The sequence below is a fragment of the Salvelinus namaycush genome, chromosome 14 (genome assembly GCF_016432855.1).
Source record: "Salvelinus namaycush isolate Seneca chromosome 14, SaNama_1.0, whole genome shotgun sequence".
Classification (NCBI taxonomy): domain Eukaryota; kingdom Metazoa; phylum Chordata; class Actinopteri; order Salmoniformes; family Salmonidae; genus Salvelinus; species Salvelinus namaycush.
Genome location: NC_052320.1, coordinates 41,830,517 through 41,855,811, shown reverse-complemented (window position 1 = coordinate 41,855,811; position 25,295 = coordinate 41,830,517). Strand labels below are relative to the sequence as shown.

At 45.6% G+C, this 25,295-nt stretch overlaps 1 protein-coding gene across 2 annotated transcripts; it reads right to left on the bottom strand.

Annotated features, from left to right (window-relative positions):
• Nucleotides 1-389: 389 nt before the first annotated feature.
• LOC120059528 (DDB1- and CUL4-associated factor 1-like) lies at nt 390-24,262 on the bottom strand. 2 transcript variants are annotated; one of them, XM_039008652.1, is made up of 25 exons: nt 24,100-24,262; nt 22,456-22,576; nt 22,142-22,218; nt 21,952-22,025; nt 21,741-21,854; nt 21,478-21,615; nt 20,671-21,285; nt 20,401-20,502; nt 20,150-20,308; nt 19,816-19,995; nt 19,456-19,665; nt 19,093-19,262; nt 18,785-18,912; nt 16,173-16,408; nt 15,015-16,081; nt 13,035-13,233; nt 12,861-12,943; nt 12,324-12,408; nt 11,563-11,796; nt 11,223-11,316; nt 9,275-9,379; nt 8,912-8,985; nt 8,663-8,755; nt 8,238-8,472; nt 390-895 (listed from the first exon to the last, which is right to left on the bottom strand). In XM_039008652.1, exons 2-25 carry the CDS (start codon nt 22,566-22,568, stop codon nt 846-848), a joined length of 4,635 nt encoding a protein of 1,544 aa, XP_038864580.1. In that variant the 5' UTR covers nt 22,569-22,576; nt 24,100-24,262; the 3' UTR covers nt 390-845. The 2 variants fall into 2 exon arrangements, with proteins under 2 accessions (XP_038864580.1, XP_038864581.1); XM_039008653.1 differs by having other exon boundaries at nt 390-892.
• Nucleotides 24,263-25,295: the final 1,033 nt, after the last annotated feature.

Below are 25,295 nucleotides of genomic sequence, written 5' to 3'. Positions count from 1 at the left end.
GCACCATGTTTAATCCGTTATGATTACACAGTGAAACCCCGTGGCGTTGGTCAGTGATGGCACTATTGTGTGTGGTGTCTTGGTCGCTAGCTACGTTTGTATTGTAGGTGGTGCAGTGGAGATGAAACTGCGGCTATGGCTGCTTTAGTTCCACAGATGATCAGCGCTCTGTGTGGGTGTTTGTTTTTACAGTGGCGGCCTCAAGCACCACCTTAGTCTTTAGCAGACCACACGGGAGCCGATGCAGTACAGAACAGTAAGCTTGAGTCAGCGAACACTCTGCCTTATCAATCCACAGAGAGAAGTGGTATCCTTCAGTTTCCCCATCTAAAACAGCCTACACATGACAGTGGTCATTCAGCACTCTAGAAAATGACCAATAGTCCATATGGGGGGACAAACTTTGAAGAGCTTTAATGAAATCAACATTTTAAAAAGAATCAGTCTTTGTTGTGTGTACCAGTTTTTTTCCCCCACTCATCAAGCAAACCGTGTAATATAAAACTATATCATAAACAGTTTTTTTTCTCTCAGGAATACCATTTCCGTGGAAATGTTTTGAAAGGCGGAACTTTCTTCTGGCCCTCTACTTCTGACTCTCCAATCAGCTTCTCCCACCATTTCTCCTGGGCGGTAGGTGGGCATGGGGACAATATTCCAAACTAGCAGTGCAGTCGGCTCTCGCAGTTCATTCCCCATAATCCAAATCCCATCCTTCTTTCTCCCCAACTCTAACTGTACCTTACCGTCTTGTCTCAGTTGTTAATGAGTGTTCACCCACGGGAGAGAGCTCTCACTAGAAGTCCGGGAAATGTTGTCCTAGTTCCTCTGTCCCAGACAACTCCTCACTCATTCAGGGATAGGATTATGTCATCCTCAAGGTCTGAGCTGTCTGCTGGGTTGACAGAAAGAAAGCAAAGACAGATTTAGAGGTCCGGGGAATAACGGGACAGAACACTGTACAAGTCACGGTGCTGGAGTAAAAATGCCACAAAGTAGAAACATGTATCCTGCAACGGAATGTGTGAGGGTTCATCTCTCTGTTTTTCCTTACTCACTCTTTAAAGATGAAATGTCCACACAGCAGTACAGTAACACTTTTTTTTTTTAAGCAATAATTTTGATAACAAGCTAAGCTTCACAGAGAACGAGGACTGTATTTTAAAAAAGGCAAGTCATAGCCGGCATACAAAACGCTGACGCGCACCTTTAAAAAAAGTATAATAAATCTATGAACACCATCAATAAATCCATTATTTATTTTAGTCAGATCTAAATTAACATTATGATAAGAAAATGTATTTCAGAAGAACAGAATATGAATTGGCCTAGTGTATGTTAGTTACCTGGCTATGCTCCATTTAGCAGACAAGATATGCCTATAAGTCCCGTGCCATTATATGACTTTATAGTTAGCTGAATAAAATAGTAATGGGAAAATATCCTTTAAGTGTGTGCATACAGTGCCTTCAGAAAGTATTCAGACCCTTTGAGTTTTTACACTTTGTTACAGCCTTATTCTAAAAGGTATTAAATAAAATCTTCAGCAATCTACACACAATATCCCATAATGACAAAACGAAAACAGGTTCAGACATTAAAAAAAAACAAAAAACAGGAACACCTTATTTACATAAGTATTCAGACCCTTTGTTACATCCTGTTTCCACTGAGCATGGAATGTTTCCACAACTTGATTGGAATCCACCTGTGGTAAATTAAATTGGACAATTTTTGGAAAGGCACATACCTGTCTATAAAAAGGTCCCACAGTGGCCAGTGCATGTCAGAGCAAAAAACAAGCCATGAGGTCGAAGGAATTATCCGTAGAGCTCCGAGACAGGATTGTGTCGAGGCACAGATCTGGGGAAGGGTACCAACACATTTCTTCAGCATTGAAGGTACCCAAGAACACACCGGCCTCCATCATTCTTAAATGGAAGAAGTTTGGAAACACCAAGACTCTTCCTAGAGCTGGCCGTCCGGCCAAACTAAACAAATCGGGGGAGAAGGGCCTTGGTCTGGCAGTAAAAGGCACGACTGCCCGCTTGGAGTTTGACAAAAGGCACCCAAAGAAACAAGATTCTCTGGTCTGATGAAAGCAAGATTGTACTCTTTGGCCTGAATGCAAGCGTTACGTCTGGAAAAACAATGACACCATCCCTACTGTGAAGCATGGTGGTGGCAGAATAATGCTGTGTGGATGTTTTTCAGCGGCAGGGACTGGGAGACTAGTCAGGATCGAGGCAAAGATGAACGGAGTAAAGTAAAAAGAGAGATCCTTGATGAAAACTTGTTCTAGAGCGCTCAGGACCTCAGACTGGGGCAAAGGTTCACCTTCCAACAGGACAGAAACCCTAAGCACACAGCCAAGACAATGCAGGAGTGGCTTCAGGACAAGTCTCTGAATGTCCTTGAGTGGCCCAGCCAGAGCCTGGACTTGAACCCTTTCGGACATCTCTGGAGACCTGAAAATAGCTGTGTAGCATCGCTCCCTATCCAACCTGACAGAGCTTGAGGATCTGCAGAGAAGCATAGGAGAAACTCCCCAAATACAGGTGTGCCAAGCTTGTTGCGTCATACCGAAGATGACTCAAGGCTGTAATCGCTGCCAAAAGTTCTTCAAAAAAGTACTGAGTAAAGGGTTTGAATAGTTCAAGAATATTCCAAGATGGCGTAGCAGTCGGACGTTTGTTTTTTTCTTGTACCTTCCTTTCCCTTGTAAACATTGTTTTTCCTTTTTTCCCCGTATATATATTTAATATTTTACCAGCTAACTGGCTACTAGTTAGCCACGGCCCGCTAGCTGTCTAAAGTACATCGGAATGTTAGCTTAAGAGGCCCATCGGACAAATTCTTTGGCCACTATACCCACCATACGGAGCCCTGCTGATCCGTCGCCTGAACCGGAACCCCAACAGAAGCTAGCCAGCTAACTAGCTACTAGCTAGTAGTCAGCTAGCCACTGCTAGCGGTCATCAGCCACCTCTAGCACGGACAACTCTCGCCAGTCTGCACAGCGCGACTCAAACCAGAGCAAATCGGATGTATTTTTCTCCATATCTCCGGATTCCTACCGCAAGCTTGAACCTTTTGTTCTTCTTCACCTGGATCATTACAGCTAGCTGGCTGCTATTTGAGTGGCCACTCCTGGCTAACGTCACTGTCCCGAAGCAATAACCAATTAGCCTGGAGCTAGCCTTGCCAGGCCCATCTCCCGGCTAACTAAAGAGGTCCATCAGCCACTACTTGGGCTACAATACCAGTTTTTGCAAACTGGCATGGACCCCCGCAGACTCATCACGACTGGACCACCGACGTGATTCGCCCGATGGAGTTTTTCTCAACTGGCACCGCCGTCGCTTCGTCCCCTGAAATCCCATCCGCGGCCTTCTAGCTGTCCAGAGCACATTGGACTGTTACCTTAAGAGGCCCACCGGACAAATTATCTGGCCACTATACCTATTCTGCCAATTAGCCTGGTTTACCACATGGAGCCCTGCTGATCCGTCTGCCGATGTAATAGCACGAGGGGGCCACAGACTATCTTCCCCTGCGACGTCCCTCCAAGGCCCTTCTGTTAGCTTGCTAGACACGGCCCGCAAGCTGCCTGAAGCCAACTCACTGGACTCCTATGATCACTCAGCTACGCATGCCTCTCGCTAACATCAATATGCCTTGTCCATTGTTGTTTTGGTTAGTATTTATTGCCTTATTTAACTGTAGAGCCTCTAGCCCTGCTCAATACACCTTATTTAACACTTTAGTTCCACCTACCACACTGGTGACATCACCTGGTTTAAATGATATTTGTAGGGACAATATCTCTTTCATCGTCACTCTATGCACAGGTTTACCCCCACTGTATCCACATCCTATCATACTTTTCTGTACATTATGCCTTGAATCTATTCTACCGTGCCCAGAAATCTGCTCCTTTTACTCTCTGTTCTCTAAGCACTAGACGAACAGTTATTTAAGCCTTTCGTCGTACCCTTATCCTACTCTTCCTCTGGTGATGTAGAGGTCAATCCAGGCCCTGCAGTGCCTAGCTCCACTCCCATTCCCCAGGTGCTATCATTTGCTGACTTCTGTAACCATAAAAGCCTTGGTTTCATGCATGTTAACATTAGAAGCCTCCCCCCTAAGTTTGTTTAATTCATTGCCCTAGCACACTCTGCCAACCCGGATGTCTTAACCGTGTCTGAATCCTGCCTCAAGACCCCCAAAAACCCTGAAATTTCCACCCCTAACTATAACATTTTCCAACAAGATAGAACTGCCACAGGGGGCAGTGTTGCAATCTACTGCAAAGATAGCCTGCAAAGTTCTGTCTTACTATCCAGGTCTGTACCCAAACAATTCGAGCTTCTACTTTTAAAAATCCACCTTTCCAGAAACAAGTTTCTCACCGTTGCCGCTTGCTATAGACCACCCTCATATGGTGCCCTAGACACCATATGTGAACTGATTGCCCCCCATCTATCTTCAGAGCTAGTGCTGCCAGATGACCTAAACTGGGACATGCTTAACACCCGGCCATCCTACAATCTAAGCTTGATGCCCTCAATTTCTCACAAATTATCAATGAACCCACCAGGTACAACCACAAATCCGTAAACACGGGCACCCTCATAGATATCATCCTAACCAACTTGCCCTCCAAATATACCTCTGCTGTTTTCAACCAAGATCTCAGCGATCACGGTCTCATTGCCTGCATCCGTAATAGGTCTGCGGTCAAACGACCACCCCTCATCACTATCAAACGCTCCCTAAAACACTTCAGCGAGCAGCCCTTCCTAATCGACCTGGCCCAGGTATCCTGAAAGGATACTGACCTCATCCCGTCAGTAGAGGATGCCTGGTCATTCTTTAAAAGTGCCTTCCTCACCATCTTAAAAATGTAGAACCAGGAACAGATACATCCCTTGGTTCTCTCCAGACCTGACTGCCCTTGACCAGCACAAAAACATCCTGTGGCGTTCTGCATTAGCATCGAATAGCCCCCGTGATATGCAACTTTTCAGGGAAATCAGGAACAAATATACACAGGTAGTTAGCTTTCCTAAGGCTAGCCTTTTCAAGCAGAAATTTGCATCCTGTAGCACAAACTCAAAACATTTCTGGGACACTGTAAAGTCCATGGAGAATAAGAACACCTCCTCCCAGCTGCCCACTGCACCGAGGCTAGGAAACAATGTCACCACCGATAAATCCACTATAATTGAGAATTTCAATAAGCATTTCTCTACGGCTGGCCATGCTTTCCACCTGGCTACCCCTACCCAGGTCAACAGCCCTGCACTCCCCACAGCAACTTGCCCAAGCCTTCCCCATTTCTCCTTCACCCAAATCCAGATAGCTGATGTTCTTAAAGAACTGCAAAACCTGGACCTCTACAAATCAGCTGGGCTAGACAATCTGGACCCTCTCTTTTTTAAATGATCTGCCGAAATTGTTGCATCCCCTATTACTAGCCTGTTCAACCTCTCTTTCGTAGCGTCTGAGACTCCCAAAGATTGGAAAGCTGCCGCTGTCATCCCCCTCTTCAAAGGGGGAGACACTCTAGACCCAAATTGCTACAGACCTATATCTATCCTACCCTGCCTTTCTAAGGTCCTCAAAAGCCAAGTCAACAAACAGATTACCGACCATTTCTAATCCCATCGTACCTTCTCCGCTATGCAATCTGGTTTCAGAGCTGGTCATGGATGCACCTCAGCCACGCTCAAGGTCCTAAACGATATCATAACCGCCATCGATAAGAGACATTACTGTGCAGCCGTATTCATCGACCTGGCCAAGGCTTTCGACTGTCAATCACCACATTCTTATTGGCAGTGTGTCAAATCGGAGGACCTGTTGTCCGGGCCTCTGGCAATCTCTATGGGGGTGCCACAGGGTTAAATTCTCGGGCCGACTCTTTGTATTTATCAATGATGTCGCTCTCGCTGCTGGTGATTCTCTGATCCACCTCTACGCAGACACCATTCTGTATACCGCTGGCCCTTCTTTGGACACTGTGTTAACTAACCTCCAATGCCATACAACTCTCCTTCCGTGGCCTCCAACTGCTCTTAAATACAAGTAAAACTAAATGCATGCTCTACAACCGATCACTGCCCGCACCTGCCCGCCCGTCCAGCATCACTACCCTGGACGGTTCTGACTTAGAATATGTGGACAACTACAAATACCTAGGTGTCTGGCTAGACTGTAAACTCTCCTTCCAGACTCACATAAAACATCTCCAATCCAAAGTTAAATCTAGAATCGGCTTCCTATTTCGCAACAAAGCATCCTTCACTCATGCTGCCAAACATACCCTGGTAAAACTGACCATCCTATCGCTCCTCGACTTCGGCGAAGTCATCTATAAAATAGCCTCCAACACTCTACTCAACAAATTGGATGCAGTCTATCACAGTGCCATCCGTTTTGTCACCAAAGCCCCATATATTAACCACCACTGCGACCTGTACGCTCTCATTGGCTAGCCATGGCTTCCTAGTCATCGCCAAACCCACTGGCTCCAGGTCATCTACAAGTCTCTGCTAGGTAAAGCCCCGTCTTATCTCAGCTCACTGGTCACCATAGCAGCACCCACCCATAGCACGCGCTCCAGCAAGTATATCTCACTGGTCAGCCCAAAGCCAATTCTTCCTTTGGCCGCCTTTCCTTCCAGTTCTCTGCTGCCAATGACTGGAACGAACTGCAAAAATCACTGAAGCTGGAGACCCATATCTCCCTCACTAGCTTTAAGCACCTGCTGTCAGAGCAGCTCACAGATCACTGCACATAGCCCATCTGTAAATAGCCCATCCAACTACCTCATCCCCATACAGTATTTATTTATCTTGCTCCTTTGCACCCCAGTATCTCTACTTGCACATTCATCTTCTGCACATCTACCATTCCAGTGTCTAATTGCTATATTGTAATTACTTTGCCACCATGGCTTATTTATTGCCTTACCTCCCTTAATCGTACCACATTTGCACTCACTGTATATAGATTTTTCTACTGTATGTTTGTTTATTCCATGTGTAACTCTGTGTTGTTGTGTGTGTCGAACTGCTGTGCTTTATCTTGGCCAGGTCGCAGTTGTAAATGAGAACTTGTTCTCAACTAGCCTACCTGGTTAAATAAAAGGTGAAACAAAAAAAATAAAAAAATAGTTTCTTTAAATAAAGGTATGTTTTATTTTTAATATTTACTTAAATTTAACTAGGCACGTCAGTTAAAAACAATTTCTTATTTACAATGACGACCTAGAATAAGGCTGTAACCTAACAAAATGTGGAAAAAGTCAAGGGGTCTGAATACTTACCGAAGGCACTGTATGAAGTGGCTATGTTGAGCATAAAAGTGATTATTTGAAACAGTTGACGATAAACACAGAATGTCAGAAATCAAAACACATGGGCTGCATGATGCAACATTGATGATTTGAGAAAGTAGCAAAAAAAAGCTTGCACTCTGTTCCTTGCCTCAGGCTGCACAGATATTCTCTCATCAAGTGATCATATTTTCACCCATCAGACTATTCTCAATTTAATCTAGTCTTTACTAATATGGACATTTTTATTTGATTTAGAATGGCCCATTATCAAATGGACAGGAACAGGGGCAAAAGAATACATGTCATCTGTATGCATTCGAATAGCGAATGGAGGCCACAATTATTCCCGCCGGTCCGTTCTGTAGGCTACTTGGGTTTTATAGGGGAGCATGTGCTTAATATGAGCAGCTGAGAAATAAATACAACACTTATTTCAGTTCATGCATCAACCACTGTTTGAGGAGCATGCTCTCGCTGCCCGACAGGTGATATTCTTCCCAAACTCTGTATACCATTGGCTCTCCAACCTTGTTCCTGCAGCTACCCAGTAACTTCAAGAGTTCCCAAATTAACTCTTGACCTTCGAAGCTAGTTCCACTGCGTTTTTTCATTGTTCCCCTCTAATCACAGACTGATTTAAACCTGGCACACCAGATGGGTGCAATTAATTATCAAGCAGAACAGAGAACCAGCAGGCACCAGACCTCATAGGGTAAGAGTTGAATGCCCCTGTTTTATGTCATTATTTTAAAAAAAATTATGTATCCTAGCCCTTATGACAGAAGGTTAAAGTTCAATGTTACCACAAACTTCAACCCTGTCGGTCCTTCATCCAATGCTGTACCTAGATGAGTGCGTGGCTGAGGGATACACTGACACAACTATAACTCACTGTTATCCAGGGCAAGGTCCCCATCTTCCTCATCCGAGTCATCGTCATCATCCTCACCATCCCCCTCAAGCAGACGAGCTACCTCTTCATCGTCAGAGGGAGAGAAGTCATTGTTCCCATCTTCCTCGTCCTCTCCTCCATTATCATTTTCCAGCTCGGCAACCAGTGGGTCTGTGTCGATGTCGTCGTCAGAGTCATCTTCGTCATCATCGTCGTCCTCTTGATCGTCATCCTCCTGATAGGGGACAAGTGTTCCAGAACAGCCAGATCTTATATTTCGATATTTAGGCTGCATTACTTGCAATAAAAAAATTCTGGCATAACCAACCAATCACCCAATGTTAGCGATTGGTTATTTGATGGATTATCAACCAACATAACACAAGAGGGGGGCGCTTTGTGAAGGGGTACGTTGGGTCCTTTACCTGATCTTCCTCATCCTCCTCCTCCTCAGCCAGTCTCTGGCGTCCCACCTCGTACAGTCTGCACACCGTGTCTGTGTTGACCGAGTCCTGGTTCTGGAGGGGAAACACACAGAAAGTCTGACAACAGTTGTATGCCTCAATAGTACTAAGCCCCACCACTAAACTCAATATCTGACTGTGCAAAGTGGGGTATGTGATTCAATCCATTGCAGCTTTATCGAGTAATCTAACAGATGACAGAAGATGTACCTCGATCACAGCCAGGTAGCAGTCCTTAGTATCCGTGCAGAGGTCAAATATATTCCTCTTCACGTCTATGGTGGCTGGGGGGGGGAAATAATAAACCTCTCATATGACTTCACAATATTGAAAGTAGTTGATACAGGAAGAATAAACTATTTTGTAAGGAGTCAATTTGAAAAAAAGCTAATTCGATTCCATTTCCAAAGCATGAAGCTGTCGTTTTACAAAACGAGTGTTTCCCAGATGGTGGGTCAGGACAGGAGCCACTATAGAGTCATGCCTGGGTTGCAATTTAAAACGGGATAGTCTACTTCTGATAAATGCAAGGCCGAGGGACTGTTGTGACAGTGTGTCTTAGAGCAGTCTTACCAATGGGTTTGTAGTCAGTGGCGTTGAACGTCCTGAAGGAGGAGCCAAAGGGAGTCTTCATCTGCATTTCCAATATATCATCCTCATTATCTGCCTGTAGCATCGCTGGGAAAAACAACATTCGGGTTACGTTTTCTGTACACGCGACAACGAGAGCAAATCTGTCCAGATTAAATGGCCAGACCGATAGACATGGTTCTGGCTACTAAACAGAGTGGTGTGGGTGCGTGTGTGGGCGGAGCCTTCATGGTATCCACATGGTCCTAGGTAACAGGGTTGGGGTCAATTCCATTTCTATTCAGTCAAGCAAAAAAGTGAATTGGAATTCCAATGAAAGAATTGAAAAATTCTGCTTGAAAATAGGCATTGCTCAATTCTGATACTATAGGACTACATTGCGGAAAACGCAGAGGGTCTCACAGAATCTGGACAGAACGGAATTCAACAACGTTACAAAATGTATTGAACTTAGTAGGAAAGCAACTAAATGTAGTGAACTAAATAGAAAATACATTAATTTGCCCAAGTTCATCATAATACATGAAGAAAATGCATCAGTGATTTGTGCTTACCAGCAACTTTTGGAAACGGCACAGGAATGCCCGTCTGTGTGTGTTGTGTGCAGTGCGTGCGCATGTCTAGTCTACACTTCCAAGATGCGAAAGGCTTTCCCCTCAAAAAATACTCCGTGAAATGTTATCTACAAAATAGCCTACGCCTAACCTAGCAGAATGATATCATGCTCATTTGCATCAATCCAGAGGCCATTCGTTTAGCAAACTCTGCAATCACATGGTCTCCATCTGATGCTCACTTCTGTAAGAATATTTTGAAGATAAATACACAACGCAGAGGACTAAAGGTCAAGAGGACTGAAGGTCAATAGAGTACTAATGATCCAAGGAAAGTGTTTTTTCTGTAATAGTGAATTAATGAGCAATGGGTCAGAGAAATGGGAGGAATTTGTCTATTCATTAAGCCTGAAATAGGATACTTGTTATTTGGCTATTGGCCTAGTTTTATTGCAAGGAATTCCAATTGGTCAACCACAGGCTAGGGTTGGGCTATAAAACTACATCCTCTCCATTTGCTCTGTGTTGAGAATCACCGAGGACAGGGGAGAATGAACATCTACCTCTCAGCATAACATCTATGATTTGTCCTCTTTGAATAAACCTATTTTTCTCCCCCTGATTTGCGTTGGAATCTGTGTTATTGAAGAGTTAACATCAACTCCTAACACTTTGATTAAATGGGTAACTATATCCCCCCCAAACCTCAAAAGTAGTCTCTTGATGTGGTTCAAAAATTGTTGTGGAGTTTAAAAAATATATATATAATAATTGTATGTTCTATTAAAAAGTGAGATGTGAAAAGATTACAAAAAAACCTGGGGAACAAACTTGGAAAAACAAAGACAGATATAAAACTATATTTGGGGAAAATGTAATGAATTTTGGTAATGCGAGGATCCATGATAGCAAAATAACACTAGTTGCATACGTACAAACTGCATGGATGTACGTATGGGTGGATAAAGAGAGAGTATGATAAGAGTGATACTGCTGCTCGACTACCACTGCTGTGGTTGGGTAAATCATGGCCTCCACATGGCTCAGGCTACTGAGACATTCGAGTGATATGGATGTGGGTGGATCCATCATGGCCTCCCTGTGGCTCTGGCTGTGAGGTGGTGTGAACCAGCCGGTGCTCTCCTCTGCCAGCTCAGGGCACAGCCTCCTGGCCATATGGTTCAGTGGGGCAGTGTGGCATCAAACAAACACCTCTACATGCACATTCAACACTTCATAAATACACAACCCCCAAGCACTCACCTTTTTACACACACCTATAAAGTGCTAGCTGTTCAGCAGGTGAAATTCAATTAGTCTCGCTAACACAGGATACAGTACTGCATTTCCCATCATGCAGTGAGTTCAGTTCTCACCTCCGTAGATGACCGTGCCGTTGTTGTTGAAGACGATCCTGCACTGGTCCAGAGCTGGCACTGTGTGGAGCAGGTGGAAGGTCCGCAGGTCCCACTGACACACTCATTAAGAAATCACAATGTCACATCACTCTCAGTATAATATAACGACTATTTTTTCACAATTAATTTGGTGTTGGGGTATTTTGCCGGATGTGACAAACTAATCTTGACACGAGGCCACTTTTGAGGCTTGATAACATCTGACCAACTGATGTAGGCTAAGTACTGCCAACGGAGCATTGGGAATACTCTTTAAAAATGTCATATTACTACTGTACAGTACGTGAGTAAAGGATACAATCTCGGTGTTGACAATGAGCTCCAGGCCGTTAGGGTGGAACACTCCGCTGATGTTCATGTTGAACTTGTCAAACTTGTGGATGGCCTGAGCCGAGCGCACGTCCCACAGCACGCCGTCGTTCAGCACCAAGTCGTCGGTGGGGTTAAAGGTCGCACAGTTCCTCTTGTAGTTGTTGGACAGGTCCGGGTAGTGGAGGGTAAGGGTCTTCTGCCCTGTCTGGATGTCGTAGATCTGAGACCCAAAGACGATGACATGATTTCAGCTTATACACAGAGTATACAAAACATTAGGAACACATGTTCTTTCCATGACAGACTGACCAGGTGAAAGCTATGATCCCCTTGTTGATGTCACTTGTTAAATCTAATTCAACGAAGGGGAGGAGACGGGTTCAAGAAGGATTTTTAAGACTTGAGACATGAATTATGTGTATGCCATTCAGAGGGTGAATGGGCAAAACATGATTTAAGTGCCTTTGAACGGTGTATGATAGTAGATGCCAGGCGCATCGGTTTGTGTCTAGAACTGCAACGCTGCTAGGTTTTTCCACGCTCAACCATTTCCCGTGTGTATCAAGAATGGTCCCCCACCCAAAGGACATCAGACAAATTGGCTACTTGATACAACTGTGGGAAGCATTGGAGTCAACCGGGAGAGGTGCAACTCAATATTAGGAAGGTGTTCCTAATGTTTGGTATATTCAGTGTATATACATGGTTGTTCAGTTTAACCTTAAGATGTTGAGAAAGAAAACTTACGTGAGCTATGTGTTCCTTTGTGCCAATGACTCGGTCTTGTGAAAGTTTACTGAACTCCACATAATGGTCATCTAAGAAGGAATGCCTGGAAAGAAAAATGGGAAACAAATATATATATCAAATGAATAAAGATAAATGGAATTTTTTGTTGTTGAAAAAGACACATTTCAAGGCAATCCTTACAACCTCTGACTTCAGTTCATATTGAAAAATACATTTTGGTTAAGCAATGAGGGACCAATGTTGTTCTAGCTAAAATCACAAAAAGCCCCAATGTTGCTTTTGTTAAACTGTGGCCCCACTACACTGTGTGTTCTATGAAGTGAAGATTCCAGCCCTAAGGCAGTTCAGTTAGTGTGCATAATTAAAGAACCTGTCAGCCCCTTTCAGCAGCTCACTGCTCTGAGGACCATACACACAGAACCAGTAGAATGAACCATAGAAAGGAAAAGGTAGAGCAGTCATCCCCATTGAAAGCAATAACCAACTGTATTGATTTGACTGGGCCAAGGTTAGTCTTACGTGAGTCACACTTACTTCATGATGAACACTGACTTCATGCCCCACAGTGCAGACAGAGGATAACTCCATGATGCTGACGTCAACAACAGAGAGCCATCCTGATGACAAAAGACAAGAATAAAGGTCTCATTAAATACTATGTTTTAGATATCCACAAGATAGGTTGATTTGTAAATGTGCCTCACTGACCCGTGATGGCTCTAGGTGTGTGATGGCAGAGCTGTGGCAGCTATAGCTGGCCTCCTCCTGGCCTGTGAACACATTGTAGAGTTTGAGCTGGCCCGTACACGTCCCCAGCATCAGGAACCGCTCACGGGCAGAGAAGGCACAACACATGAACCCACTCTCATCCTCGTCTGCTTCCCTGAACACAGAGATGGGTCGGAACCTGGGAAAAAATTTAAACAAACTCAGCAAAAAAAGAAACGTCCCATTATCAGGACCCTGTCTTTCAAAGATAAATCCTAAAAATCCAAATAACTTCACAGATCTTCACTGTAGGGTTTAAACACTGTCTCCCATGCTTGTTCAATGAACCATAAACAATTAATGAACATGCACCTGTGGAACAGCTACAGGATGCAGCTTACAGACAGTAGGCAATTAAGGTCACAGTTATGAAAACTTAGGACACTAAAGAGGCCTTTCTACTGACTGAAAAACACCAAAAGAAAGATGCCCAGGGTCCCTGCTCATCTGCGTGAACGTGCCTTAGGCATGCTACAAGGAGGCATGAGGACTGCAGATGTGGCCAGGGCAATAAATTGCAATATCCGTACTGTGAGACGCCCAAGACAGCGCTACAGGGAGACAGGACGGACAGCTGATCATCCTCGCTGTGGCAGACCACGTGTAACACCTGCACAGGATCGGAACATCCGAACATCACACCTGCGGAACAGGTACAGGATGGCAACAACAACAGAGAGGCTGGACTGAGGGCTTGGAGGCCGGTTGCATCACCGGCAACAATGTAGCCTATGGGCACAAACACACCGTCGATCGACCAGACAGGACTGGCAAAAAGTGCTCTTCACTGATGAGTCGCAGTTTTGTCTCACCAGGGGTGATATTCGGATTCGCGTTTATCGTCGAAGGAATGAGCGTTACACCGAGGCCTGTACTCTGGCGCGGGATCGATTTGGAGGCGCAGAGTCCGTCATGGTCTGGGGCGGTGTGTCACAGCATCATCGGACTGAGCTTGTTGTCGTTGCAGACAATCTCAACGCTGTGCGTTAAAGGGAAGACATCCTCCTCCCTCATGTGGTACCCTTCCTGCAGGCTCATCCTGACATGACCCTCCAGCATGACAATGCCACCAGCCAAACTGCTCGTCCTGTACTTGATTTCCTGCAAGACAGGAATGTCAGTGTTCTGCCATGGCCAGCGAAGAACCCGGTTCTCAATCCCATTGACCACGTCTTGGACCTGTTGGATCGGAGGGTGAGGGCTAGGGCCATACTCCCCCAGAAATGTCCGGGAACTTGCAGGTGCCTTGGTGGAAGAGTGGGGTAACATCTCACAGCAAGAACTGACAAATCTGGTGCAGTCCATGAGGAGATGCACCGCAGTACTTAATGCAGCTGGTGGCCACATCAGATACTGACTGTTACTTTTGATTTTGACCCCCCCCCCCTTTGTTCAGGGACACATTATTCCATTTCTGTTAGTCACATGTCTGTAGAATTGTTCAGTTTGTGTCTCAGTTGTTGAATCTTGTTATGTTCATACAAATTTACACAAATTTATAAAAATATTTACACACAAGTTCTGAAAATAAACGCAGTTGACAGTGAGAGGAAGTGTATTTTTTTTTGCTGAGTTGATGTATAAAAGAGAGAAAAATTATTATCCCAAGAGGTCCACCCCAGCCTAAACAGCAAGTGTAACAGTTTAGCTTCCGTCCCTCTCCTCGCCCCTACCTGGGCTCGAACCAGGGGCCCTCTGCACACATCGACAACAGCCACCCTCAAAGCATCGTTACCCATCGCGCCACAAAAGCCGCAGCCCTTGCAGAGCAAGGGGAACAACTACTTCAAGGTCTCAGAGCAAGTGAAGTCACCGATTGAAACGCTATTAGCGCGCACCACCGCTAACTAGCTAGCCATTTCACATCGGTTACACAAGGACTTTGTGCTGAGTCCCTAGTGTGGTAGGAAGAAATCATACCTGCTAAAGATGAGGTGTCGGTCGAAGCAGCCGCCATCCACCCCTCCGTATTTTGGGTAGACAACCCTGCGTGTGTGTCGGGAGGTGAAGTTGGTTGGGGCCTGGCGCCTCTGCTTGGGCTCAGGGCACTGGTGGGGGGTGAAGAGGGAGAAGGGGGGGCAGGTGGTAACGGGGTTCTTGCAGCGCGCATGCTGCTCCCTCAGGTACTCTGTGATGATGCTGTCCAGGGCGGGGGGAGAGGGCAGGTGTCTGTCCAGCTGTTTCTTCATGGCTGGACTCTGGCTGAAGGCACCGTAGTCCGACTTCTGCCTCAGCACCCGCGGCTTCTTACAGATGGCAGGCACGGGGCACGGCGACGGGCGCTCTCGCATGAACACGATCCGTCCAATCAGGGGAGAGCCGATGTTTTGGTGAGGGGTCAACAGGGGAGGGGCGGCCGGAGGTACCGTGAGGAGTTGCGACGTCGAGGGACGAGGCTGGGGGTGAACTGACAACGGCACGGACGGATGAGAGCTGTGGCTCACCAACCGTGCTGTGACCCCATTGGCCAGCCGAGGGGTCCGGGGGAGGGCAGGGGCAGGAGAGGCAGGGGGAACAACGACAGGAAGCAAAGCTGAGGAAGATGGGTGGGGGAGGATGGCCATGGGGAGGTCGGCCTCCTTGGTGAGTGTGGTGGCAGTGTCATGCAGACCCTTGACCACCAGGTGGTTCCGGATCAACAGCAGTAGCTCCTTCTCAGGAAAGGATATTCTGGACTGGGCCACCACGTTTGCCCTCTGCAGCCAGGCCAGGGAGACATCCGTCCCGATCATGAGGGGTTTACCAGACACCCGCTTTATTAGCTCTGCCGCAAACTTGCAGAACTTGACGTGTTCGCTGCGTTTGTCCTGGAGCACGGGATCCTTCATGAGCTGCTGGATGTGTCCACTGCTGAAGAGAGGCAGCTTGCTGATAATCTGTCTGACTGAGCTGGAGCGGGACAGACCCACCAGGGCCTTACAGGCCAGGGTCCGAATCTGATCCGCATCTGTGATGGGCATCTTCACCGTCAGCAGGGACAGCAGTACCTACAGGGAGATGGCAGAACTATGAGACCAGTAGAGCCCAAAAACATTCAAGCGTAAGATCAATAGACAATTTGGAAATAAATACTTTCACCTTGATGCCGTTGTTGGACTGCACCACATTCCACATCTTGGTGAGCACGCTCTCGCTGTTCTTGGTGGTCTGGGGTAGACGTCTGCGGGGCGTGCCAGAGATGAACTTGCCGATGCCGAACATGCCTTTATCTGGAGCGCACACACAGTTGATGACCACCTGCAGAGCAGACTTCTGGATCTCGGCATCGTTCACAAACACCTCTCCCTCTGCCACCACCAGGACTACACCCATACCTGAGGAACAACAGAAAATTAAGATTAGAACGCAAAGCCAAGAGTACTGGTCTACTGGATATATGGGGTTGTGTAAATAGAAAGCCATGGCAGGTGGGCTATCCACTGTGTACAAAAAATTAGGAACACCTACTCCTTTCATGACAGACTGATCAGGTAAACGCTATGATCCCTTATTAATGTCACTTGTTAAATCCCCTTCAAAATCAGTGTAGATTGCGCGTACCACTTGTTTGGGAATAGCCAATGCCGTCGTGGGATACACCAAATATAAATGTAATTCACATTTTCACACAGTCCATTTAGATTTTCCAACAGGGCTATACATTTGGGTGAGTTTCCCCCCCTCGGCCTGAGTAGCCTCGTTTCACTGACAAAAATAAAATACAATTCCACAAACCAGGACAACAGGAGAGGATATTTTTAAAGTTGCTGGACAGCTTTGTGACATCAAATGGTCAAGATGTGTTAGTATCTGTACTAATGGCACAAAAGCCATGACAGGGAGACATAGTGGAGTGGTAACGCGCGTGCAAGCAGTTTCTCCCGGCGCCACTTGGGTACACTGCAGCATCCACCGAGAGGCTCTTGCTGCCAAGGGAATGCCTGACAGCTTGAAAGATGTTTTGGACACTACAATGAAAATGTTATTTTGTTAAAGCAAGGCCCCTGAACTCTCGTGTATTTTCTGCATTATGCAATGATATGGGCAGCGGCAATGTAACGCTTTTACAACATACAGAAAGAAGTGCACTGGTGATCAAGGGGCAAAGTATTGACTTTTTCTTTCTTTTGAGAGAGACAAGCTTAAAGTTTTCTTTACTGACAATCATTTTCACGTGTCTGACCGCTTGCATGATGACGAGTTACTCACACGACTGGCCTATCTGGGTGATGTTTTTTCTCGCCTGAATGATCTGAATCTAGGATTATAGGGACTCTCCGCAACTATATTCAATATGTGGCACAAAATTGAGGCTATGATTAAGAAGTTGGAGCTCTTCTCTGTCTGCATTAACAACACACAGGTCTTCCCATCATTGTATGATTTTTGTGTATAAATGAACTCAAGCTTACGGACAATGTCAAATGTGATATACCAAAGCACCTGATTGAGCTGGGTGCTCAATTACACAGGTATTTTCCCGAAACGGACAACACAAAAAACTGGATTCGTTATCCCTTTCATGACCTGCCTCCAGTCCACTTACCAATATCTGAACAAGAGAGCCTCATCGAAATTGCAACAAGCGGTTCTTTGAAAATTGAATTTAAATCAGAAGCCACTGCCAGATTTCTGGATAGGGCTGCGCTCAGGAGTATACTCCCTTGGCAAATCACGCTGTTAAGACACTGATGCCCTTCGCAACTATGTACCTATGTGAGAATGGATTCTCGGCCCTCACTAGCATGAAAACTAAATACAGGCATAGACTGTGTGGAAAATTATTTAAGACACTCTCCAACACAACATTGCAGAGTTATGTGCATCCTTTCAAGCACACCCTTCTCATTAACCTGTGGTGAGTTATTCACCATTTTTGAAGAACAAATAAGGTTTTATATGTAAGATTGCTAAATTATTGATTATTATTATCTGTGCCCTGGTGCTATAAGAGCTCTCTGTCACTTCCCACGTGTGTGGCAGGCTTACAATGATGGCAAAAAACAACATTTGAGAGTGCGCTGACCCTGGTGCTAGAGGGGGTACACAGCTGGAGGTTGAATGTTTGAAAGGGTACGGGACTATAAAACATTTGGGAATCACTGGTGTAGATGAAGGGGAGGAGACAGGTTCAAGAAGGATTTAAGCCTTCAGACAATTGAAACATGAATTGTGTATGTGTGACCTTCAGAGGGTGAATGGGCAAGACAAAAGATTTAAGCGTCTGAACAGGTGATGGTAGTAGGTGCCAGGCAACTGTGTCAAGAACTGCAACGCTGCTGGGTTTTTCACACTCAGTTTCCCATGTGTATCAAATGTACCACCCAAAGGACATCCAGCCAACTTGACAACTGGGGGAAGCATTGGAGTCAACATGGGCCAGCATCCCTGTGGAACGCTTGACACCTTGTAGAGTGCATGCCCCGACGAATTGAGGCTGTTCTGAAGGCAATAGGGGGTGCAACTAAATATTAGAAAGGTGTTCCTAATGTTCTGTACAGTGTATATTGACTTGTGCAATATTCATATCGCAAGAGATCCATATCGCATGAAATATTTTGAAATGCTAATTAGCCGCATGTGACGTCTGTTTTCATAGTTTATTCGGTTGCTGTCCCTCTCCTCGTTGCTGCTTCCCACACACAGATGTCCCAATGATTTCTTGCCCATATCGTGCAACTTTAATGACATGGCAGGGCAGTGTAACATACCCACGGTGGAGATGGCGTTGCCCCCCTCCCCATCCAGCACGGCCACAGACTCCGACATCAGCAGCTGGGTCTTAGGGACCACCGTCAGGATGCTCAGTATGTCCAGGGCATAACGCACTGTGTCACTCCTAGGGGACAAAACAACACAGGGTGAAATAGTCACAGGTTACAACTTTGTGTTCACTTGAATTTGTGAGAAATGTTCTCCATAATGGACAGAGGTGTATTTTAATATAGAGCAGATGGAGTTGATAAATAAGTCCATCCTTCTCATCAGAAGGAAGGATGCATTTATTTTCCGTCCTTACCTGCCGTAGTAGGTCCTCCAGTCACAGGCAATGGAGATGAGCTGCAGGAGAAGCTCCACACAGGAGAGCTTATGGAAGACTTCTGCAGGTTCCCAGTACAGCCTGACTGGGCCATACTCAATCAGGAACTCCATCATCTCCACCACCTGCTCATGGGTGTAACTACATGCCTGGGGAACATAAAGAGAATGAGGCATCACTGAAAGAAAACCATCAACAAAGTTCATCTGTGATGATGGGTTCCAGGGGGATAAAATCCATTTCAATTGAGGAAGTTAATTGAAATTCAATTTCATTATTTGAAAGAGGACCCAAGACAATTTCAATCATCACAACACATATAGAACAGCATGTTCCTCCTACCTTGTAGTAAGGCTGTGGGTGAATGGGAGCACCCCCTTCAGTCCGCTGCAGGGACTGCTTGACCTGCTCCACCTTGATGGCCAGATGAGCCTCGGAGTACCTGCGCAGGGCCATGCAGGTGTGCTTGGCCGTCTGCCTGCTGGAGAAGATCTGGTCATCACTCAGCAGGGCCCCCTGGTCCTCAGGGTTCAGGATCTCCAATGTGCTGATCTGGAGACCGTAGAATACAAAGTAAACAGCAGTCTAATACACACTCCAACACAGAGGATGTTCAGAGAACTGATCTGGAGACAGTGAAAAGCACTTGGTATTTCACTTCGATACAACAGAAGCATGACTAAACCACACAGGTCCTCCTACCAGGTTGACCATGCGCCGGAGGCCGTCCTGCCTGTCAAAGAGTTCCAGCACTGCTCGGAAGGAGAAAGAGATGGAGAAGAACATGGTGGCGTGGCAGCAGCCCGAGGCGTGGGAACACTCCAACAGCCACAGACTGTAGCTCACCACCTCAGACAGGATAGAGTGGGGCAGCATACACACCTGGGGGTAACAGAGACACATTTAATGGGGACACATGAACACACATTTGTATTGACTTACACATTTACATAGAAGTAAATCATGTCACACCCATGTACCACAGGTCACAACTTTTATGAACAGTTTACTTTTATGCAGTGCGTGTTTGTCCTACCCTCTCCATGGCATCCTGGTTGTAGGCCAGGTAGTAGAGGCACAGAGACACCCCTGTGGCGGCCATGGAAGGCTTGGGGATCTCCAGCAGCTTCTGAACCCCTCCATGGACCACAAACTGGGCGGCAAACTTCTTATGCAGGAGCAGGGAGGCTAGGTACTATAGGTAGTGAATGAGAATCTAAGGATAAGGCTGGGATGCTCCTCTTCAAACAATTGAGATGCATTATAGGTCAGTTGTAGAAAGGTTACCTTGAGAGCCTCAAAGGTGAGCTGTACATCGTTGGTCTGCTTCAGGTCCATGTAATGGATGAGCAGCTCACAGGCTCCCATCTGCATGAAGACAGCCAGAAGCTGAAAGACAAAATGAATACAGAGAAATAAAAAAATGTATGCAGAGAACTACTCCTCTGTCTACCAGTCATTTATGGCATATTGTCTTCAACGACTACAGCACTAGCTCTTATAAAGGAGTTTGATAAGACTGACATCTGCTGGTAGGTTTATGAAGCAGCCACTAACCTCCTGGTACTCTCCCAGAGGGGTGAGGTACTGTAGGATGAGCCTCTGCTCCATCTCTGGGGTCAGAGGGTAAAGGTGATAGTTGTTCCCAATCACCCAGGGGCTCATCTCAGACCAGCTGCTGTTGGACAGCTCGCTGAAGTTCCTCTCCGGGTCTGGCAGGGAGAAGTTCAGTTTCTGTTTCACCTTCTGTCCATTCTCCCTCTCTGCTCTCCTCTTGAGGTGAGTGCTGCCCTCCTCCCTGCCGTCGGGGAAGTCCCGGTAGGACAGAGGCGGCGGGGCAGACACAGGCTTCATCGGGCCATTGACAGCTGAGTTAGCGCAGCTGCTGGTCTTGTGGGTGTTGTTAAGGTAGTTGAGGTGGAAGGAGATCTCGCTGTAAGACTCGTGGCTGTGGATCTCCACTCGGTCCTCATCTGATCCCTTCTCATTCCTCTCAATGTCTTTGTTCCCCGGGGGGAAGGGGTTGTCCTCGAAGCCCCCGTCGACCGTTTCCTCATCCAGAGGAAGGAGAGGTTCCCCCAGGGTTTTCCTGGGGCTGGGCCGTTTAAACCCCTTCCGGTTTTCAGTGTCCTTGGCCTGCAGCTCGCGTAGCCGCTGCAGCATCAGAGGCACCTAAAGAGAGAAAGATGCATCTAGCATCATTCACAGATACTGACATCTTGCATCATTCACAGATACTGGTGATGGACACCCACTTGTGGTGACAGGGCTAAATTCAATTGAACCCACATTACCGTATTTACACAAGATCTTATGTTGATGTTGATAAACCTTCTCAGGTAGTAGTAGGATGTTGCCACTGACCACGACAGAGTTCTCCTCCCTGTAGTTGGCAGCGATATCCTGGTTCTCCATTGCTCCAGCCAACAGGCCTGTAGCATAGATTCTCAGGGGCTGCTCCGCCTCCTGGGCCCATTTAAAAAGCCTCTCCACTATGCCCTCCTGTCATGTACACACACAAACAGAGACATCATGATTATTGAATATTTGAATCAGTTGCATATTATAGCTAACTAAATATACAAACATGTTCAAGTGTATCTCCACAGATGTAGGTTATAGCCTACCTTCTCCTGAAAGACCACAGCAGTCTCCAACCCAGGCATGATGTTCTGCAGCAGGCGACAGGCTGCAGTGTTGAGGGTGAGCTCTCTGCTGGTCATCACATAGCTATTAACGAGCTAGAAAAAGACAGGAGTTAAAATAATTCAAATTTGAACAAATACCATTCTGTAAATGTGTGGGGAAAAACACATCTAAAAAAAGTTCAGGTCTTACAGCATTCATGAAGTCATCATTTTTGAACAGGATCTTTAGCAGCTGACCCAAGACGCATTCTGGATCCGCTCTCCCTAAGTGGCAAGGGGTTGGGAGAATTAGAAAAACCTACAGAAGGTCAACAACTATCACTGTTGCTATAGTTAATACTATAGTTATGACTACATACAACATAAATACATCATCTTACCAGGGTGCCTGTCATCAAAAGGATCCGGATCAGCTTTGTGATATTCCTCAGTCTCCCTCTCCACCAGCTCTGAAATCCTGAGGGGAAAAGAAAACCCATGATATATTCAAAAACAGACAACCACATATTCCTTGATGTTCAGAGACAAAAAAAAAAACGTATTTCCATCCCTTCATCAAGTAATATATGGCATAAATAAATAAGGTGAAAGCAAATAAACAAGCAAATAAACTTCCCAAAACATTCAGTGATGTTACTTCCCATAATATCCACTGGTGTTACCAACAATTATCCTGTATTACTCAGACACTCACTTAGTCAGGATGTTGACCAGGTCCGGTGTGCTGGCCTGCTGCTCCCTCTCCCACTGCTCCAGCAGAGAGGTCAGCTCTGCCTTGGAATCCACACTAGCAGATGCCGACGCCATGGTCTGGCCTGACACAGAGAACAAATCATGTCATCAACTAAACTTTATGGGATCTAGAGAGAATGTGCAAGAAAAAAAACTGCATTGGTGCATGCAAGAGAAGAGAGTCACCTGTCATTGTAAATGTTGATATGAGCTAGATTGATTCCCTACTGTTGCATGCACCAACACAGCATGTTTAGCATATCATCACTAACACTAGCTTACTGATTTGGACTACGCCTCAAATAAAATATAATTCATGCATGATCCATCTATGCTCACAAACCATGACTACCTCTCCAGTTGCAACCAGTGACACAAAATGGACCTTTCTTTTGGCTCCAGTTCAGAACCGATCCAGCTATACAGGTTCTTGGGACAGTCAACAGGTGATTTGGTCATGGCCTTGAGCACGACGCTAGAAACCATAGCCATGTTTATGGCTCTGCTAGAAAACATCCAATAACATTCGCTATTGTGCAGTAGCTACTAGCTAGCCTGCCCTGTATAATTAATGTTAGCTAGTTAAGAGTTGAGGAACCCTCAACTCCGTTCTCTTTATCGAGATGGAGTATAGTTTTGGTGACTGGTCGCGGGATTTGCTTACAACAACATTGAGTCACCACCATCAATCGATTATTGTAAAAATGTCAATTCTGAAAACGCTTACAAGTACGTATGTTGGTCCTGTACAACTCCGGTCCATCCGCGGGGTGCTAAAATTAATAATTCTAATAAAAAAATATAACTAATACAAACGATTTTCCCTTCATGCTCGTATTACGTAAACTGCGATTAAATTGGGTCCGTACTATCAGGAATCCTTGGGACGTCCCTAACGGTACCATTTAAAATGTAAACTTCCGTTTACGTAGAACGAGCAAAACGTCGGTTGTATTCGCTACAATTTTTATTAGAAGTATGAATTTCAGTACCCCGCGGAAGGATCGCAGTTGTACAGGACAAACATAGCTATAGGTAAGCGTTTTCAGAATTGACATTTTTACAATAATCAACTGATGGCGACTCAATGATGTTGCTAGCAAGTCCCGCGACCAGTCATCAAAACTCAACTCCGACTCGATATAAGAGAACGGAGCTGCGTTCCTCAACTAGCTACTTAACTTACACTCTCTGTAATATATAACTAGTAAGTTAGTTACATCATGATGACAAGCTAACGTACACACGTGTTTTGTAGTGATTTAGCTAGCTAACTACTGAACTGGTTAGTCATCCGTACCTTGCTAATGTTACATATTGTACATTAGTTAGCTAGTTAGCGTTAACTATCTTCGATAGGTATATTTCACATATGTAGAGTATATTAGCTGCGCTACCAACTAGCTATGAATATGCCCTATATAAACGTTAGCTAACTAGTACAACGTTGGAACGTAAGCTATGTTTTAGCTACAATCAGTTCAGTGTTGGTGTTCAGCACCAGAAACAGCTGTCTGCGTTGTTTGCACTCGAGCTAGCTACAAGACCGTCTAGAAAGCCAGTTTGTTTGCGAAACAGTGTTGTTGGCTGGCTAGCGAATACGTACCTTTTTCTGCTAAATTGTCCTTCGCTCTTTCCTTATTCCTTTTTTTTTACAATGCCGACAGACACTTGCTAACTACACCAATATTTGTTGAAAAGAATACAAACGCCACCTTGTTATCACTTGTTTTAGCACAGCATTTATTATGGCGAACACGTTCTACACGTCAAAAGTTCAGCGTCGACTTTTGATGACGCAAAAAGGAGCAAGCTCAACATGGGCGGAGTTCAGCAGGAATGTAATTCCGATTAGTTCAAAGCAAAGGGACACACTGGGTGCATTCGAGCTGATCACTTTTGTCAAATCTGTGGCCTTTTTAAGTGTGTTGCATTATGGGGCTTAAAAATTGTCAGACTTGCGCCAGAGAGGAAGAAGTAAAGCGAGAGGTTTGACTTTGCCCAAAATCTGTCCAGGGAAATAAGCCAGCCCCCAAGTGATTATTTTTTTGTATGGAGGTCAATGAGTGTCAAACTTGGTCAACCAAAAATGTAATTGATAATTTGCTACGCGAGGCTTATTTGACCGAATAGAAGTTTCGTAAGGATTAGGTTGTTACGAATGCACTGATATTATTGGGCGCACGTTGCATTTCGGCAGTGGCGTGTATTCATGGAAGCACGTTGCAACCTAAGATCGTCTCCCTCTCCGGTGGCTTCTACCTCGGGTTCAGAGTCTCGGAGCTCCCAGCCTCACCAGACTGTGAGGCTGCCTGAGAGACCGGTCCATTCAACACCACCAGCTGTCATCATAGGCAGCTCTATGGTGAGAAACATCTCCGTTCCCAAGGCAAAAACCCTGTGCTACCCAGGAGCACGAGTACAGGACATAACAAGGCTGCTTCCAACTGTTCTACCACAGATGCCGGGAGCTGACGACATAAGGAGGGCTAACTCGGAATATTTGAAAATGTATTTTTTAGAACTGATTTTATCATTAAAAGACTCCAAAAAATGTCCAATAATTTCAGGTCCAGTACCATCGTTGGCCCGCGGGTTTGAAAGATTTAGCAGGCTGCTGGCATTACACATCTGGTTAAAAGACTACTGTAGCTCTGCTGGAGTCACTTTTATTGATAACTTTGACACCTTCTGGAAACAGACATACTCTACAGGAATGACAGAGTCCATCCAAATCTTCTTGGCTCCTGGACTCTGTTCACTCATTTCAAGGCTGCGTTGAAACAATGACTGGTAAATGAT

Excerpts from the sequence above, each read along its gene's own strand:
- LOC120059528 (XM_039008652.1), bottom strand. The coding sequence starts at position 22,568 with ATGGCGTCGGCATCTGCTAGTGTGGATTCCAAGGCAGAGCTGACCTCT. Across the intron at positions 22,219-22,455 it reads CTGGTCAACATCCTGACTAA|GATTTCAGAGCTGGTGGAGA; the intron begins GTGAGTGTCTGA and ends TTTTCCCCTCAG. Across the intron at positions 9,380-11,222 it reads CGGCACGGTCATCTACGGAG|CGATGCTACAGGCAGATAAT; the intron begins GTGAGAACTGAA and ends TGTTTTTCCCAG.